The following is an 18,631-nucleotide window of genomic DNA, read 5'->3' on the forward strand; positions in this document are numbered from 1 at the left end:
GCATGCACACTGTGGACTGTCCTCTTACATATTTGATTACAACTGAGCCCTAGATTTCTTCCTCCTGTTGCTGTTCCTCCTCCCCGGCCTCCCCCTCCGCCTCCTCCTTTCTCTTCTTTTTCAAGAAGGACCAGACCTCGTTGTATTTCTTTGTTTTCCACTAACAGGAAAGATTTTGCACAAATCTGTATATGTCATTCTCCCTCCCCCACCCCCACCCCCCGGTATTTATAATTGGATTATCGACTCTGGATCATCAAAGCCGAAACACCATAATCCAGACTGGCTTCGGCCCTTCTGGACAGCTCTCCCCTGGTGCTTCTGGGTGCTCAAAGATACAAGGTGATTTCTGCATTAGCCTGAGTCCACCACGGGAAAGCACATGTCCCTGTTCTTTTGTTTGTTTGTTTTTTTGGCACCCTTTTTCTGCCTTCCAGTAATAAAATTAATTGCAAATTAAATGATACTCGGAGACAAGTAGGAAAAGTAAGTCATATCTCTGAAAACACGTTCGGAACTCTTCAGCGAACAGAGTGCTTACGTAAGGCTGGCGTAATTAGCCGTTTAGGCCAGGATTTCTACTTACCAGGTTTCCTGTAGCTGTTTCCAGAATTGAGCCCGTTAGCTGACATATTGTTTTCAGTACTTGAATTTCTGAACATCATGTTTATAACTGTCTTCCCCTCTGGGTCTCTACACAGAACATGCTGGTTTTCTTTTGATTGCATGTTGGATGAATAAAGACGCAGTGAAGATTAAGTGCCATCTCCTCCTAATACCCTCGCTGAGGGTCACATCCTGATCTTGCTGGCAATGTTCTGTGGGGAAAGAGTAGTCTCATGTGGGGAACTCAGTCGGGCCCTAGACGTCCTTCGTGCTCTTCTCTGCTGCTCTGGGCAGGTGGCTTATGCTTTCTGAGCCTCGTCTCGGATGGTGGGAGCACTGCTCCTTGCGGTGGTCCAAATGAGGTACCAGATGCAAAACCCCAGATACAGTGTGGGGCACAGTGGATGCCCTCAGTGGATGGTACCGCGATTTATTCACCTGGCTTTTAGCTCTTTATATGCACCTTTTCCCCCTCTTCAGCACGATGAGAAGAACATCTTACCTGTTAGTTCATTCTGGGTTTGCTCACTTTTCAAATGATAAACTCCTTAAAAAGTAAGCCTATGTGTTTTTCATTTCTTCAGAAACCATGGAGTGAGTGAGTGTTGATAAATAAGTCAGTAATTCATCATATGGGTAATGAACTGAAATAAGAAAGGGAAGCTCTTTTTTTTTTTTTTTTTTGGTCTGTTTTTCAGCTTTGTTTGAATGTGAGCGATGTCGATCTAGGCAACTGTTTTTATATAGGCATTGAATGAGTGTGAGCTGTGTGCAGATTTTGTGATTTTCATGTGGAAACTAGAACACGAGTGCAGGATGATAGGGAGCACGCTGCCTGGGTAGATTCTCATTCACAAAGTGGACAGGGAGCTCTGTTCATGTGGCTCCTAACGTAGGCTCAGGCCTGGCCGATGCCCGCTGCTTACACCTTGTAACTCGGTTTATAACGAATAGCCCAAGTCCTTTCAGAGCAAGGATTCTTGAAAAGACACATAGAGAACAGCAAAAGTTAAAACCAAGGCTTGAAGGGGCGCCTGGGGGGCTCGGTTAGGTGTCCAACTCTTGACTTCATCTTGGGTCATGAGATCGAGCCCCAGTCGGTTAAGCTTCTGCCTTGGGCTCAGGTCCTGGTCCCAAGGTCCTGGAATCGAGCCCCGACTTAGGCTCCCTGTTCAGTGGGGAGTCTGCTTCTCCCTCTGCCTCTGTCACCCTCCTGCCCCACTCATGCTCACCTGCTCTCTCTCTCTCTGTGTCTAATAAATAAAATATTTAAAAACAAACAAGGACTAAAGGGGAGATATAAGATACAGATTAAAACAAGGGCAATTTAGGTTTTACCAGGTATACTTGGTCTTCTCTGAGCAGGCAGGACTAACAACCATCTATCTCCCCAGAAGGTCTAAGCTCTAAGCTTTGGGCACGACGCTCCTGCTCCTGGGGTGTAAAGTGATCCTGCCAGGGAGGAAACCACAGAGAAGGAAAAGTGCTGGAGCTTCCCCTCAAATCTGGAGATTGTGGAGGAAGACTCTGAAATGGGGCAAGAGCACAGGACATCTGTATGGTGACTAGATGAGACGCATACATCGATCAGATCATTATTCTAGCATTTTTAAGCCAACTGTTAATAATGATGCTATTAGTGGTTAGCCAAGAATTAAATATTAGCTTGATTTATAAGCTATTATATGATTTCTTTCTCCTACCATTGCATTTTCCCCCAAGTTTGAAAACAGAGCACTTTTAAAATTAGATTATTTGATAAGTATATAGATTTTACAATGAAAGGACAAATTTGTAAAAAAAAAAAAAAAGACGTGCCAGTATTTATGATCTGTCGGTTTGTACATTAAAACTTTTTTGTGATATTCAACTGCTGCTATAATTATGATGAAACAAAATCACTTGGATCCTGAATACTTTCTGACAGAGAATACTTGAATTCTGAATAGTTTTTATTGATTCACAGAAATCTTCGATCTGAAAAGAATGTTAGAATTTACCCAGTTGCATATACTCTAACTTTAGAGTGTATGTTTTTTTCAGAAACAGAGACCTGGGAAACTGAGTAACTTTGTCAAACATCGCAGGTGGTTATAGATTTAGATTTATTGGTTATAGATTTACATCTCCATCTCTGATTGGAGCGGTTTCTGTCATTGACTTGATATCCCATGATCTTGGAAAAGGTTCATACTTACACGAGAGCATTTCTATGAAAACTCCTATATCCTTTTTGTTAAAGCATTAGTGACCCTGAACCTAATAAAAACATTATTATTATTAAAGTAGTTATCGAAACATTCCACTTGCTGGAATCCTCGCAGCAGTTCTCAGGAGAGGTAAAGTTTTGAACATAAACTGGAACTTCAGTAGAATTTTCCTTTTGAGTTGAACCTGAAGGAAGCAGCACATAAAAGTTTTCTGGGCAAATTTCCAGCATCATAGCACATGAGGATTGCCATGTCTCGTAAAGGGTTTCAGGAAGAAAGAATGCAGGAGACTTGTGGAATTTTTTTCTGTTGAGGTTTCTAAACGTTCATGAAAGAAGCTTGTTTTTCCCTTAATTAATTAAGAGCATGGGACTTCACAGCTTGCTTTGGCTTCTTAACTTTTTTCAAGTCCAACAAAATTCTGTGTGTAGAGAGAGAATAAGAAGGTTGGTAGAAAGTTGTATGTACACACACACACACACACACACACACGTGTTTGTTTATATACTATAGAGAATACATGCACATATATATTGAATCCATTTCTTTTTTTAAAAAGATTTATTTATTTATGATAGATATAGAGACAGAGAGAGGCAGAGACACAGGAGGAGGGAGAAGCAGGCCTATGCCGGGAGCCTGATGTGGGACTCGATCCCGGGACCCCAGGATCATGCCCTGGGCCAAAGGCAGACGCCAAACCGCTGAGCCACTCAGGGATCCCCTGAATCCATTTCTATGTGCAAAATCCAGTGAGCAGTGCATTCCCACTTCTAAAGGTGCAGCAGGGTGTATGGTGGTGGGATCTCCTTCCCACTCCTATTCTCTCAGCAAGAAACCCTCTTTTTAGAAACAACCACTTCTACTAGTTTTTTTCTTTCCCGGCTTCCAGAGATAATCCATTTAGATTTGTGTATCTATTTACAGCTATGTAAATATTCATTTGAAACCCCAAATACAGAAAGTAAAATAAAACCACAAATACTATATACGCTGTTCTATACCAGGCTTTTAAAAAAAACTGTGATATGTTTGGGAGAGCATAGCAGATCGGCGCATAGAAAGCTGCTTCATTCATTTTAATGACGGAGTAACAGCAGCACAGCATTATGGGCTATAATATTTAATATTACATCCCGCCACCTGAAATATTAATATTATGTTAATATTTATTGATGGATTTAAGTCTAGTTTTATTTATATGTATTAATAGCATATTGATATATAACCAGACTTCACTGATATTTAACTTGCTCTCTAGCTTTCGCTCTTTCAAACCAGACTAAAAACTATGTCATTTGCACACATAGGAGTTTAGATGAGAAGGATTTCGGGGTTGAACGAAATACGCACATGTTGTAATTGTGATCGGTTTTGCTAACGTGTTCTTCGTTTACATCACCGCGTCCTCAGCATTATAATGTGGTCATCAGGCTTTTTGATACTTACTCGTAGCTGCGATTCGCATTGCTCTAACGTGAGGTTGATCATTTTTTCATGTGTTTAAGAGTCATTTGTGTTTCCTCTTCTGTGAGCCATCTGTTCTTTTCTTTTTTCTCCCTTCCTCCTCTCTCCCTCCCTCCCTCCCGCCTTCCTTCCTTCCTGCCTTCCTTCCGTCTGTCTGTCCTTTTTTTTCTGGGTTTCTGACTTATTATCACTGACTGCAGAAGCTCTTTATAGGTATAAAAAATTAGCCTATTGGGTTTATGAATTGCAGGACTTCCCACCTGCCCCTCATTTCTCGATTGTCATTTATGTTTTCGGTGGAGCTTTGGTTTGCTTTAAAATGCCATACATTTTGTTGTAACGTGTCGAATTTATCAATCGGGTGGTAGGCCATTCATAGGAAGACTTTCTCCATTCTAAGCTAATCATTTAATTCCTCTAGAATTTATTGAGATAAAGGGGTGACGTAGGTCATCCTTTGTTTTAGATGGCTATCCAGTTTTCTCAAACTGCTTAGTGACCTTACATCTTTTCCCTGTTGACTTGAAATGTCATCTTTCCTGCACACTTGATTTCCATGTGTATCTCTGACCTGTTTGTAATCTGTTCTGCTGACTTGTTCTCACCTGCCCATCGTCCTGCCTTATGATGTGGCTGTTAGTGTCTAGGAGGGCGGGTGGCCCTCAGAGCACCTTTTGTTTTGAGAGATACCCTGTAATTTTTGTGTTATTTTACCACATGAACGTTAAAGTCAACTAGTATGGTAACCTCAGCAAATTAAAAAAATATATACCTTAGAAGTGTCGTTTTTGGATCGTGAGTTCATTCCGTTAATACACACAAAGCTTAGAGAGAATTGACACCCTTTGAATGTTGTCCTTTTTATTTACAGTCATGGGATATCTTTTGTAACTTTTCCTTTTTATTGCTTAGTAGCATTTCCAAGTTTTCTTTGTATAAACTTTCCGTATTTCTTAAGCTTTTCTAGATTTTTATACTTTTGTTATTATAATAAGTTAGGTTTCTTATGTTGTATAATTTTGCCTGTGTGTGTGTGTGTGTGTGTGTGTGTGTGTGTGTAGGCTTTTTTTTTTTTTTTTAGCATCATTTTCTACCTTGTAACTTTTTTTGAAATAGTTTTTCTGTTGATATTTTTGGGTTTTCTGGGAAAACATATTATTTGCGAATGATGATTATTCTCTTTGTTTCCAATTTTGGTTCTTTTTTTTTTTTTCCCCTTATCCATGTCATTGGCTAGTATCTAGTGAACAATAGTAAGTATTAATAGTGCTAGTAATGTCTTATTTTGACTCTGCTGGTGTAATATTATTCCGAGTCATTTGAGATTTAGCAGTAAATAAAAGAATTCTCTCTCACTCATATGCGTGTGTGTGTGTGTCTGTAATTATATAAAGAAATAGCCAACTATTCTTTATTGAGTGATTACATTAAGAATGAATATAAATATTCTAAACCCATGTTTTGATTTATGATGATGATGTGCCATTTAGTAAAATTACTAGAGATCACTGAATTGTACTCATAAAATAGGTCAATTTTATGATATATAAGATATACTTCAATAGGTCGTTTTTGAAAAAGAATAAATACAGTATTTTACCAGTACCTTTTAAATATCTGTGGAAGTGATCAAACACTATTTTGCTTTTACTCTAGTTACACAGTGAATTGTTTAAATAATACGAAATCCTTATATTCCTAGAATAAGTCCCACTTACTCATAGTATGTTAATCTTTTTATGTACTGCTCAGTTCTGTTTGCTGATTTCTAAATTTAGGATTTAACATTAGTATTTAGAAGGGAGATTCATAAGTAGTTTATTTTTTGTGTACTTTCTCTGTTAGGTGTTGCTATCACCATTATACCTTATTGTTTAAATAAGTATTTAGGAATTTTCCTTATATAGAATTGTTTAAATATTATCAGAATTGTGCCTTTAAACATGCTTAGAATTCACTTCTGAAGCCACCTAGGCCTGTTTTCGTTTATTTATGTATTTATTTCTCAGAAGGGTAGTCAGGAGGGTAGCCCTTCGACTTCGATTTCATTATAGAATTGACCTATGTAAACTCTCTCTGTTTTTTTGTTTTGTTTTGTTTTTGTTTTTAATGGAGTCTGATTCCCTAAGTATATATGACGTGTTATTTACTAAACATCTTCAGGTCGTACTGATTGAGTCCCTCCTGATGAAGGGTGATACGATCAATAATGTTATTGTTTTTGAGAGTGGTAGCTCTTTTCTTATATTTGGTGTTTTGTGGTATTTGACAGTTATGCCTACCATTCCCAGACTTAGATGTTAAGGACTGTTCCTTATTTTTGTTGTTGAGATGGTGATATTGTAAGCCATGATGTGTGTTTACACCCACTGTAGACCACCATTATCATGGTCTTTGGTACACTTGGTGAAGAGAGCTCAGTTTTATTGCTGGTCATGTGGCAGACACACGGCCTGTCCTTAAGAGAGACACATTTGATCTGTCTCGGTCTTACACATTGTAAGGTTCTCAGTAATCCCCCGTGGATAAAATATTTGTTTAGTATCTACTGTGTGTGTTTGCAGAGGATATACTATTCCAAGAGACAACATATGTTATGAGTGCAAAATTGAATTAAATAATATTATGGTAAAGATTATATTCAGAGATATTAAAGGATACATTTTCATGCTTCCCTTGGGGACAATGACGTTGAAATAATTTTCAGATAGAATGGAAAATAAATATTGATTCAGTCACCCTTATATCTGGCGATAATTGTTTCAGCAATATTTTTGCTTTTACAAAGGAATGGGGTAATAGGCCAGGAAGAGGAAATCAACCCTGGAGTAACAGCTACAAAAAATGAAAATGCTGATCCTAATTTAGATTATGTTTATTTTAAAACATGTTAAGAAAAAAAGTACCGATAGTTGATAATTGCATTGGATTATGTTGAAGAGTTATTGACAAAATATTCTTTCCTTTTCTCTCATAGATTTATCTAAAAACAGACTGGTCGAAGTCCCAATGGAATTGTGCCATTTTGTATCACTGGAAATTCTTAATCTGTACCATAATTGCATCAGAGTCATTCCTGAGACCATCATTAATCTGCAGATGCTGACTTACTTAAACTTGAGGTAGGTTGACTATACAGATTGTAATCAAATTCAGTGGGAAAAAAAAAACAACCCTAAATCATTGTGCTTTCATTTCTATCAGGTGTTTGTTTCCTCTCTTTGCAATTTCTGACCACTTTTTGAAGCTAACCGCACAAAGATTATTTAAGAACTACCTTCCATGATAAATTTGTAGTGCCATTAATATAGTTTTTGATGCCTGACTTCTCTGAATGTCAATATGACAAGGTATTTTTGTTTAGTTTTTTTGTTGTTGTTGTTACAGTAATTTATATGGCATCATTTACACTTTTTGTCTCTTTGGTGTGTGGTATATTGTCTTCAGGTATTGATGTAGTTTTTGGAGGAGGAGGGTTAAAGGAAGTGAAAAAAGAACTTCGGGGCTCTGACAAATTGGAGCCTTGCTGGTCTTTGGGGGCTTTTGGACCATTGGATTTGCTACTTAGTGCAGTCTGAGCCTGTTCCCTTCAGGCCACGTGAGAGAGTTCTAGAGCACTGAGCAACTCCAGAAAGGTATGAAGTTTGCTGTTTTTGTAACCCCATTCAATTAGGTCAGCCTTTGCTGAGGGCAGGTCAGTGGTCTGTATTGATTCTCTGATTATGCACAGCATCATGTAACATACTCATGCCCCTGAGTAGCCCTGGAGTTAAGGAAATCAGCTATTATTATAAGGCCTAGGTTTTAGACTTTGTGCTGTGACTGTCAACTGCTCTGGCCAGATTTTGGTTCCTTGTCTCCTAAATCCTTGACTCGCACAGGATGTCAGGAGAGAGATAGGAACTGTTACATCAAATCTATCTCTACTATGAAAGCAAGGTGCCAAAGTTCAAGCCTGAGCAGAGCCTCTGCTCATGTCAGTGGCATTACTTTGGTGTGTCAAGAGCAGCACCTGATTAGCAAGGCTTGTGCTGTGTAACAAACATGCCAAACTTTATTTTTTTTAAGACTTTATTTATTTATTCATGAGAGAGAGAGAGAGAGAGAGAGAGGCAGAGAGACAGGCAGAGGGAGAAGCAGGCTCCATGCAGGGAGCCCGACGTGGGACTCGATCCTGGGTCTCTAGGATCACGCTCTGGGCCAAAGGCGGCGCTAAACCACTGAGTCACCAGGGCTGCCACATGCCAAACTTGAAAGTGCAAAATTGCCAGTGAAAAAGATGAGCATTAACTTATGGTAGATAATGTAGATTATTTTTTAGATTTTTGTTTGTTTGTTTTAGTCAGCCACTGAGAGGTCCTCTCTTGCTTTCTTTGCAGTCAAAAATGGGTTTCTGCCGCATTTTATTAGGTGTGCATATCCTCCTTGGGAGTGAGAAAAAAATCCTAGTCACGTTTTTAAGTGGCCTTTACTTACATTTTAAAGTGTGAATTACTATTAGCATAATCTAGACACTTACATAGCTAACTTTCAGTTCTCTGGGTTTCCAGTACATCTGACCATTGTTGAATTTTCTTGAATAGGACAATTCTAAACTCTTTCTGCAATAGCATAATGTTCATTACTTTGGAATTGCCTGATGGAGTCAACATAGTGGTGTTATAGGATTTGGTTCACTATTTCCCTGAGACCTCTGCCCTGTAATTCCAACCTGCATAGAGGAACTATCCCAAGAGCCTATGCAGTCGGTGTTTACTTTACTTCCGCAGGTCTTATCCTGCTGTGACATTTTCACCTCCAGTACTCCTTCATACAACAAGTAAGGAGATTTAACATTGTCACACAAAGTCTATCCACAGTGAGAAACTTTTGGGTATAGATGACATATCTCTTCTGGGATGATATACACAATAAAATTCTACAAATGTTGAGATAATCTTATCTTAAAGTTTATATTATGGTTTAAAAGCACTAGTAAAATTGGTTTTGCTGTGATGGTTTTCATGTTGAGCTTCATGGAGAGTAGATAATACCTCTATCTTCAGTTGGTAGAAAGGACATATTGAAGTGTGGGTCCCAGGATCCTTCGAGGCAAGAACGGGGAGAGTCGTTAAGATTGATGATGCCGAAGAGGAACCGTGTGGGCATATTGTAAACCGTTGTGTGGTGAATTCCTGGGCTATAGGAAGAAGAAAGAGATATAGGGACTGTTGACCACCCAACTCTTTAAACACTGGTTTCTGTCTAATTTATTGTTTGCCTTGGTCTTTTCTCCCTTTTATATAGATGGTTTTTATTTTGTGTAGATTTTTTTGTTCACATCGCAACTCTAATATTACTGTGCTTTAAAACATATTCTATAGTGTTGAATCCTGACTCTCTAAAGGAATTGATTACATGGAGAAAATGAGGAAAAAGTATATCTCTTACTTTTCAGGGGCATTCGTTATATTAGGGTATATGAAAAATGCAGGTATATCTTTGGGGCACCTGGGTGGCTCAGTTGGTTAGGCATCTGCCTCTTGATTTCAGTTCAGGTCATGATCTCAGGGTCCTGGGATAAGCCCTGTGTTGAGCTCTGGGCTTAGCAGGGAGCCTACTTGAGAGTCTCCCTCTCCCTCTGCCCCTGCCCCTCCCCGCTGCACTCTCGCATGTGCTCGTGTGCGCACCCAGGCTCTCGCTCTCCCTCCCTCTGGAAAAAAAAAAGAAAAGAGAAATGTATGTACAGCCTCAAACTCTCCAAAAGCCACGTACTACATATATATATGTAATATATATATACACATGATATATAACATATGATACATGTATTATATATGTGTACATGTATATATATATGTATATGTAATTATTTTTGATACCTCTTTTAAGTTTGCTTCACTAAATGTGTAACATAAAGTAGTAACATAGGGCAAGCTTTAAAGTAACCAGAAAGAGGGCAGCCCCAGTGGCTCAGCGGTTTAGTGCCTGCCTTCGGCCCAGGGTGTAATCCTGGAGACCCAGGATCAAGTCCCACATCGGGCTCCCTGCGTGGAGCTTGCTTCTCCCTCTGCCTGTGTCTCTGCCTCTCTCTCTCTGTGTCTTTCATGAAGAAATAAATAAAATCTTTAAAAAAAAAATAAAGTAACCAGGAAGATGGTCACCTTGTTCAATTGGAAAGCCTCTAACTCCTCATTTATTTGGTTCAGTGGGAGCCTGTCTTCTGAGAATCGGACCCCTGGAAGGGAGTTATTTCTCTGTTTGGTAGCGATTGGGATTGGAATGTTTGCCTAAAGGATTTATTGTAGCTTGTACAACAGAAGATGACTGTCCCCCTCTCTTTATGTGCAGATATGCAAGTATGTCTGGAAAATACCAGTGGCATCTAATGAATTGTTGACTCTTTAAGATGCTGAGTAATATCACCCGCGTGATAGTGGGGCCTGTGTGAGTGCTTCCTGCCCTCAGACTCCTACCCCACTCCCAGCCACCCTCAAACTGGTGACCAGGAAAACGTTTAGAATATTGTGCTTATGTGTGCTCATGATACATGTCCCCTCAACGACATCCAGGATCGGGTGTCATGGCCTTTTCAGGTCTTTTCTGCCCCTCCGGAAAATTAAGTCAATGCAGTAAGATCGATGTCTTCTTGGGTGTGGTGAGGAGGCCTGCTGGGCTCCAGTTAACTTTAGCCTTTGGCGGAGAGCCTGCCAATCCGTTTACTTGAAAAGGAAGCCAAGGACTCGGGGTGCTGCAGACCTACTGCGTTGTAGACCTACTGAGTTGTCTTCAGTGCAGGTTTTTTTTTTTCTATGATAAAGGGGGTATTATGCCAAAGAAAGAAGCTTATATTCAAGACTAATATAGAATCAAATCATGACATGATCACCAATGTAGATGTATCAGAGAACTCTGTATAAGTTTCAAAAAAGTAAAGAAAAGCTGTAAATTGCTTTTAGGTGTACACTTGAGGTCTAGCTAGAACAATCTAGCATGTTCTGAGATGGCTTTAACAAATAGGCAAGTTCCTTAGGTTTTATAAAGAAGTACCTGAAATACTTTGGCTCTTCTGTGGTGCTGAGGGGTTTTCCTCTTATTTCTGTTAACTACGAATCAAGAGCCCCTAGATAAAGTAGTGCAGGGAAGCTGCTTTTCAAATTTTCACAGATTTCATGTTTCTCTACTCAAACATGGTCTGAATGCAATTTTTAATCTTCTCTCTTTTTTAATAAATCACACGTAGACATCACTAGTTTTGTATGTTTCAAAGGAGGAGAGATGCCGTGTGAAGCTACTTTGAATTGATGGGAAACGTTCAGAATGGATCACCCCCTCCGAGATGTATGGAGTAGGAATGGACACCCATAAATATTTGATGGTCGTGGTGATGATGATGACAGTGAAGATGATGAGGGTGCTGGTGCTGGTGGTGATATGCCACTGCCTACACAGCCTCTTGGTTGACAGGATGTCTCAGAGATGATATCTTGAAATGTCAGAGGGCTGCTCAGTTCCAGAAATCCAGTTCCTGTCTCAGACCAGAGATGGGTCTAATGAGCACATGCAAAATAAAACTCCTCACGGTGAAATACACTTCAGCATATTCCCACGTGATAGAAATGTCAGATTCGTGGAAAACATTAATTTATTGCTGTTTATGTAGCCTGTGTTTGGAGGCTCTGGGCTTTTAATCTTTGCTTCTTGGTGTTCACAACAAAAGGTTATGTTAGCTTAGTTTGGGTGCCACTGTGTTTCTTCCTGTTATAAAGTGTCTTAATCCCAGAAACGTGGCCAAGAACAATAAAAATGATGAAGCATGACCTGTGCCTATATAGGAACAAACACTTTGAACCTCAGCTACACAGGAAAGCCTTACAAAGTTTAAAAATCTATTTTAAGGTGCTGGAGAGGTTGTTGTTGATGAGACCCATGAAGAAAATGTACCTTAGGAAAATAGAACAACCCAAAGCAGCAAAACTCTTGGCAGCCATCGAGGTGCTGTGAATCTAAGCATAGGGACTTTAGCTTGAAAGTGTGTCTCAGAGGCATTCAGGAATGGAAGCTGCCAAAAAATGAAAGTTCTTAACAGCATTTGATCCTATTGCTTCCAGAACTCTTGGTGAGTGGTTTTCCTTTCTGAGGGTGAAACACACAGAGCAGCAGCTGGTTTCTTTATTAGAAGCCCCTGGGCGGGGGGCGACTGGGGGGCTCAGGGGTTGAGTGTCTGCCTTGGGCTCAGGTTGTGACCCTGGGGTCCCAGGATTGAGTCCCATGTCGGCTCCCTGCATGGAGCCTGCTTCTCCCTCTGCCTGTGTCTCTGCTTCTCTCTCTGTGTATCTCATGAATAAATAAATAAAACCTTAAAAAAGAAGAAGAAGGAGAAGAAGAAGAAGAAAAAGGAAAAGCCCCTGGGGTGCCTGGGTGTTTCACTGGATTAAGCTTCTGACTCTGGCTTTGGGCTCAGGTCATGAAGCCAGGATCCTGAGGTCGAGCCCTGCATCCGGCTCCGCACTCAGTGCTGAGTCCTCTTCCTCTCCCTCTCCCTCTGCTCCCTCCCTCCACCACTCGGGCTCTCTCTTTGTAGAATAAATAAATAAAATCTTAAAAAAAAGAAGAAGAAGAAGCAGTAGTCCCTATCTCTACCAGTCAACCGAGGAGTAGTTTCTGAGGCATGGCCTATAAAGAAAAGGGCAGCCTCTTGAACAAAATGTTATCACGCCATAAAAGGAATCTGGTTTGGATGCGTTTTCTGAAGCTTGGCATCCTTTTTGGCTGCTAAACAATGTGCAGAAAGAGCTAACTTCCTGATGGCCATGTAACCTGTATCCCCACATTCCTTTGGGGAGGTCATCCTGAGAAATAATCTTTAATCCTCTTTTTTTTAGAAGACTTTATTTATTTATTCATGAGAGACACACAGAGAGAGGCAGAGACACAGGCAGAGGGAGAAGCAGGCTCCATGCAGGGAGCCCGATGCAGGACTCGATCCCGGGACTCTGGGGTCACGCCCTGGGCGGAAGCCAGATGTTCAACTACTGAGCCACCCAGGTGCCCCAATAATCCTTAATCCTAAGAATATCTTGCTATCTGAAGGATTGGAAAAAGCATCTTGCACACTAGGGTTGCTGCAGAAAGCACAGATTTTACAAACTTACTGTGAACTAAAAATTAATTTTCTTTGTTCCTAAGAATTTTAATCTTTTCCCTAAGAAATGCACCTCTCCTTGCACTGACATTTCCGAAGAAGGTCTCAATTGTAAGATGGCATTTATTCTTTCTAGAAACTGAGAAACTTGATGGTGTCTTTCTACACCGGAAAAGGGGAGGAATTTTGTTCATTTCGAGACAAACTTAACATCACAAATCCTTTTATGATGATCTTATTTTATTTTCAAAGGGAAAATGAGTTATTTCGGAACTGGCCTTTGGTAGATAGGTTGTGTTTCATGAAACGACAGATCGGCAGGAAGCTACCAAGACGCAGAGAACCATGTTGGAATTTGGAAGCATCATCTTAAAATTTGAAAACGTGTTTTGTAGAGTGCTACAGTTGGAAGTGGTGGCCACTGGGGTCATCAGTCGTGCGAGCAGCAGTGTGTGGGCTAAGCCTCGTCCTTTCTAGTGTGCTCACTGGGCAATTGTTTTCAAGGTCTGGACACAGTGGTCCCTAAAAATTGTAATATATTTATAATTTTCCATACCCATAAAATTATGTACATTGGCATTGGAAGCTGATGGGTTTTATTAAATGTGAATGAGTTAATAGTAGGGTATTTCTTACCAGATTCCATTCCTTTTAGTGTAGTTCATACTTGGCAAGACTTCCAAAGAGGATTTTTCCATTATACATGTCACCTGATCACAGATGTTGTTTTAGATCAGTGTTTGTGTTAAACAGAGGAAAAGAGAGACACAAAAGGGACATTATGGCTTTGATGGCTACAGCCCTGTCAGAGTGTGTTGGTTTTGTTTTCAGTTCTGCTTCTGATCTTAATAGAGTTCTTAAGATCTTTGTGCTGCAGACCTTTCCTCCAAAAATGGGGTAAATACCTACCCCTAATTGATTATATAGATGTAATTCTCAGAGTGTTTTCTGCGAGCCCCAATGAGCAAGATGCAAATTATATTTATTTTTCTAGCTAGACAGATAAAAGACCCTTTGAAACTTCACCATTTCGTCAATAATCAACTTACTCTATTTCCTCTAAGAGCACTGCAGTTTGCCAAGTGTTCTAACAAGTACTGTCCTCAAAAAGAGGGAAAGAGAAAAGGAGCATATACACAACAAGGAGGGTGTGGATTTTTGGAATAATCTTCATTACCATCATCATCATCATCATCACTTCTTAATAGCCAAGTAGGATTTAGCTGGTCCACCTTCGTATTTGGGTCCTTCATCAACCCTTTACTTTAGATAGGAGACAGGAAAGTGATCCCCCAGGCGCACTGGTTCATAAATAAGAGTAATAGAAATTAGTGAAATTTATTTCTATGGCATTTGTAGTTTGCCTGGCATTCCCACCTTTGTTACCTTGTCTAACACGAACAGTGCTGGATGGCATTCCTTGCCCCATAGGACAGTTTAGTAGTCTTAAAAATAGTTGTTAGAGAATTGTCCAGGAGACCAACCTAAATATTTAAATAAGGGAGCACTTTTGTAATTTCAAAAATTTCTACTATAGTTGGTTTGTCTTTCTAATTCCTAATACTGTGAATTTGTGTTTTCCTGTATTTATGTTTTTATTTATTTACTCATTTATTTATTTATTTTTGTATTAAGTTTTTAGAAGTTTTTTTTTTTTTTAGAAGTTTCTCTGTTTTGTTGTGTACTTTTTTTTTGTTAGATCAGTTTTTAATTTTAGTGACCAACTTTTTTAGGTTGTTATCTTCTATTTCATTAGTTCCTGATTTTTATCTATCAAATTTCCATCTATTTTCTATTTTTTAAAAGATTTTATTTATTTATTCATGAGAGACACAGAAAGAAAGAGGCAGAGACACAGGCAGAGGGAGAAGCAGGCTCCATGCAGGGAGCCCGATGCAGAACTCGATCCCGGGACCCTTGGGTCATGCCCTGAGCTGAAGGCAGGTGCCCAACCACTGAGCCACCTAGGCATTCATATTTTCTTATATGTTTATTCTTTTTATAATTTCTGGAGTTTGGGTTAAGGAGTTCATTAATCTTATTTATTTATTTATTTACTTATTTATTTATTTATACTATTTTTTCTTTTTAAAGGAGCATTTAAAATTGTGATTTCCCTGTATGTGGTGCTCTAACTTATTCCTAAAATTTGTGCTGTGTGGTATTTTTAATATTACTCTTGAAACTTCTCTAATCTTCAGCATGACTTCTTTGACTCATGAATTTGCTATAGAGTAGATTTTAAAGTTACCTTTTAAAACTGATTTTTTAATGTTAGTGCCATGCATTTGGAGAATATCTTGTTTGATGTTGATTCTTTACATTGGTTGAGATTTACTTTATAGCCTATGCATAGTTAATTTTGTAAATATTCCATGTGTTCCTGAAAAGAATGTTTGTTCTTTTCAAGTGTTGTATGTGGGTTCCAGTGAATCCATTAAATATAACTTTTTAATCTGGGGGCTCACATCTTATTTACCTTGACACAGTTTTTGTCTGCTTAATATATGTTACTGACAGTTGCACTTTGAGCAAAGCAGGATGATTGTGGGTTTGCTGTTATCCCTGCAATTTCATCAATTCTTAATGTATGTATTTTAAGACCAAGTTATAGACCAGGTATTTTGAGCCCAAGTTCAAAATTGTATGTCTTTCTTTCAAACTTCAGGTTTTATCATTGTAAAGTGATTGACTTTATCCCTAAAATACTTTTTCTGACTTACAGTCTACTGTATATGAAATTAATACTTCTATCTTAGCTTTCTTTTAGTGGCTTTTGCTCACACATATCTTTTCACTTTCAACCTTTCAACCTTAGTTTTTCTATGTATGTATTTGGATTTATATTTTTCTTCTTATCTTATATTTTTTTAACCAAGATTATTATTGCCTTTTTTCCCCTACCCTTTCCTACCTTCTATTGTATATTCTGAGTTTTATTTATTCTAATTTCTATCTTCCTCTGGTTTAGAGGTTAGTCATTATATCTTTATACTATGTAAGTTGCTATTATGAATATTTGACTTGCAAAAGCCCGAAGTTCTAAAGGTAAAGATACCTCTCCCATTCTCCCCAGAGTAATAATGTTTATAGAAAGCTTCATTGCAAGCACCCCTCTGCAAACATATATTGTTTTTATTCTATATTTTAGGTCCATCTTACTTTTTACCTTGATTTGAGTCAACTGATGATTATTTGTACCTACCCACATTTATTTTTACCAGATTCTCTGCTCTTTCACATCATTCTTTTTCGGTGAATCTCCTTTATAACATGCATTCTTAAGAAGTCCATTCCATGATGGTGTGCTTGTGGTAAATACAGTCTTTTTTTTTTTCTTCTTCTTTTTTTTTTTTTTTTTAATACAGTCTTTTTCTGAAATGCCCTTTCTCTTCATACTTGAAAGAAGGTTTAATTCTAAGAATAAAATTTAGGTTGTATTAGTATAAAAATTTCAGTTGCAGTTCTTTTCTATTGTATTTCAAAGATAGTATGTTTTCCAGCCTCTGTTTTGCTGTGGAGAAATCCTTTGCTAGTCTAAACGTGTTAGCCTTGTGCAGAATTTTCCATGCTCTTCCTTTTGATTTCCTCCCATACCTTCTTTTTTATCTTCTTGCTCTATATGTTTTGCTGTGGTATGTATAGGTGTGTATAATTTTGATTTACCTAGCTTAAACTTTGTTTTGCCTCCTGAATCTGGGGATTCATGTCTTTCAACAACCCTAGAAAAATTTTAGTCATTGTCTTCTTCCATATTGCCCCTTCCTCCATTTTTCTATTATTTTGGCCTTCTTTGGGTACTCCCTATTAGTTAAAGTTAATTTTGATCTTTCATTCTTCTGCATTTCTTAGTATCTTATCTAGTTCTCATTTCTTTATGTTTGGAATAGTTTTCAAAGATGAGAATGCACTTAAGCATATTGAAAGTTGAAGTACAGTAATACTTTGAAAGAAGGAAAAATTGTAGTACCGTGATATCCTTAATTGAAAAGATTCCCAGAGGTGCCTGGAGGCTCAGTAGGTTAAGCATCTGTCTTCAACATAGGTCAGGATCCTAGGGCCCTGGGATGGAACCCTGCATTGGGCTCCTTGCTTGGCAGAGACTGCTTCTCCTTCTTCCCCTACTTCTCCCCCTGCTCATGCTCTTTCTCTCTGTCAAATAAATAAATAAATAAATAAATAAATAAATAAAATCATTTAAAAAATAAAGAAGAAGAAGGGGTACCTGGGTGGCTCTGCCTTTGGCTCAGCTCATGATCCTGGGATCTTGGGATCGAGTCCCACATTGGGTTCCCTGTGAGGAGCCTGCTTCTCCCTCTGCCTTTGTCTCTGCCTGTCTCTCTGTCTTTCATGAATTAATAAATAAAGTCTTTAAAAAAAAAAAAAGACTTCCAGTGATTGCAATGTATAGCCCAAGAGCTCTGTATTTTGGCTCCTTAGATCTGATGCACTCTCTTACCCTTATAATAGTATACCCTGTTAGTTGGCTAAAAACAAATTCTTGCTTGGTACTGAATTTCTATGAGTTGAGTAATTTTCTTATAAAATTAGATGAGAACAAGTCTTGAGGCCTTTGACCCATGAAATTGGAGCATAAGAGAATTGACTTCTTAATCTTCAGTCCTTTCTTGATTGAATTCTGCATTTTCTGTCTTGTTAGCATCTTCTATACTTTCGTCCCTGGTGTCTTAAATTGAGGGTCGCATGGAATTAGGGCTTTATAAAGGCAAGTAGGTTTTGACTGCAGTCTGGAACCATAGAGGCCAGACCAGGGCTTCACTTTGGTTTTTTTGATGTTCTTATTTGCTGGTTAGTGACAATCACAGTAACAGGGCAGGTAAAAAAAGTTTTCCTAAGAGTTGCTTTTGAGAGAAGAGACACAAGAGTATTGGTTTTCTCAGCTTCCCAATTCTAATCTAAATGCATTACTTCATTTTCAAAAGAAAAAAAATGCTACAATAACTGGAAAATTATAGATTATGATGTTAAAATCTTATCCTACTTCTGACAGGAATGCTTGTGCTCTGAGAGCTCAGGAGAGGAAATCTTGATAAAATAACGTAGCCAAGAATTTCAGCATGAGTAATAATCCTAAATAGCACTTTTCCCAGGTAGATAAGTTAAGTCAAGAATAAATACATATTCTGTGGTGCTTTATCTTGAAGCATTCAAGGGATTGAGTGTTTAGGCAACAAAGGGTATAATTGTGCTGTGAAGAGTTGAT

General features: G+C 38.7%; 1 protein-coding gene across 4 annotated transcripts in view; it reads left to right on the plus strand.

The window, feature by feature from the left end:
* The window catches only part of LRCH1 (leucine rich repeats and calponin homology domain containing 1), a 199,694-nt gene that overhangs the window by 89,072 nt on the left and 91,991 nt on the right, over positions 1-18,631 (plus strand). For all 4 annotated transcript variants that reach the window (XM_041731341.1, XM_041731340.1, XM_041731342.1 and 1 more), the window contains exon 2: positions 7,261-7,405. In XM_041731341.1, coding sequence (XP_041587275.1) covers positions 7,261-7,405 — 145 coding nt within the window. The remainder of the gene's footprint in view (positions 1-7,260; positions 7,406-18,631) is intronic.

This window comes from Vulpes lagopus, chromosome 16 (assembly GCF_018345385.1).
Source record: "Vulpes lagopus strain Blue_001 chromosome 16, ASM1834538v1, whole genome shotgun sequence".
Classification (NCBI taxonomy): domain Eukaryota; kingdom Metazoa; phylum Chordata; class Mammalia; order Carnivora; family Canidae; genus Vulpes; species Vulpes lagopus.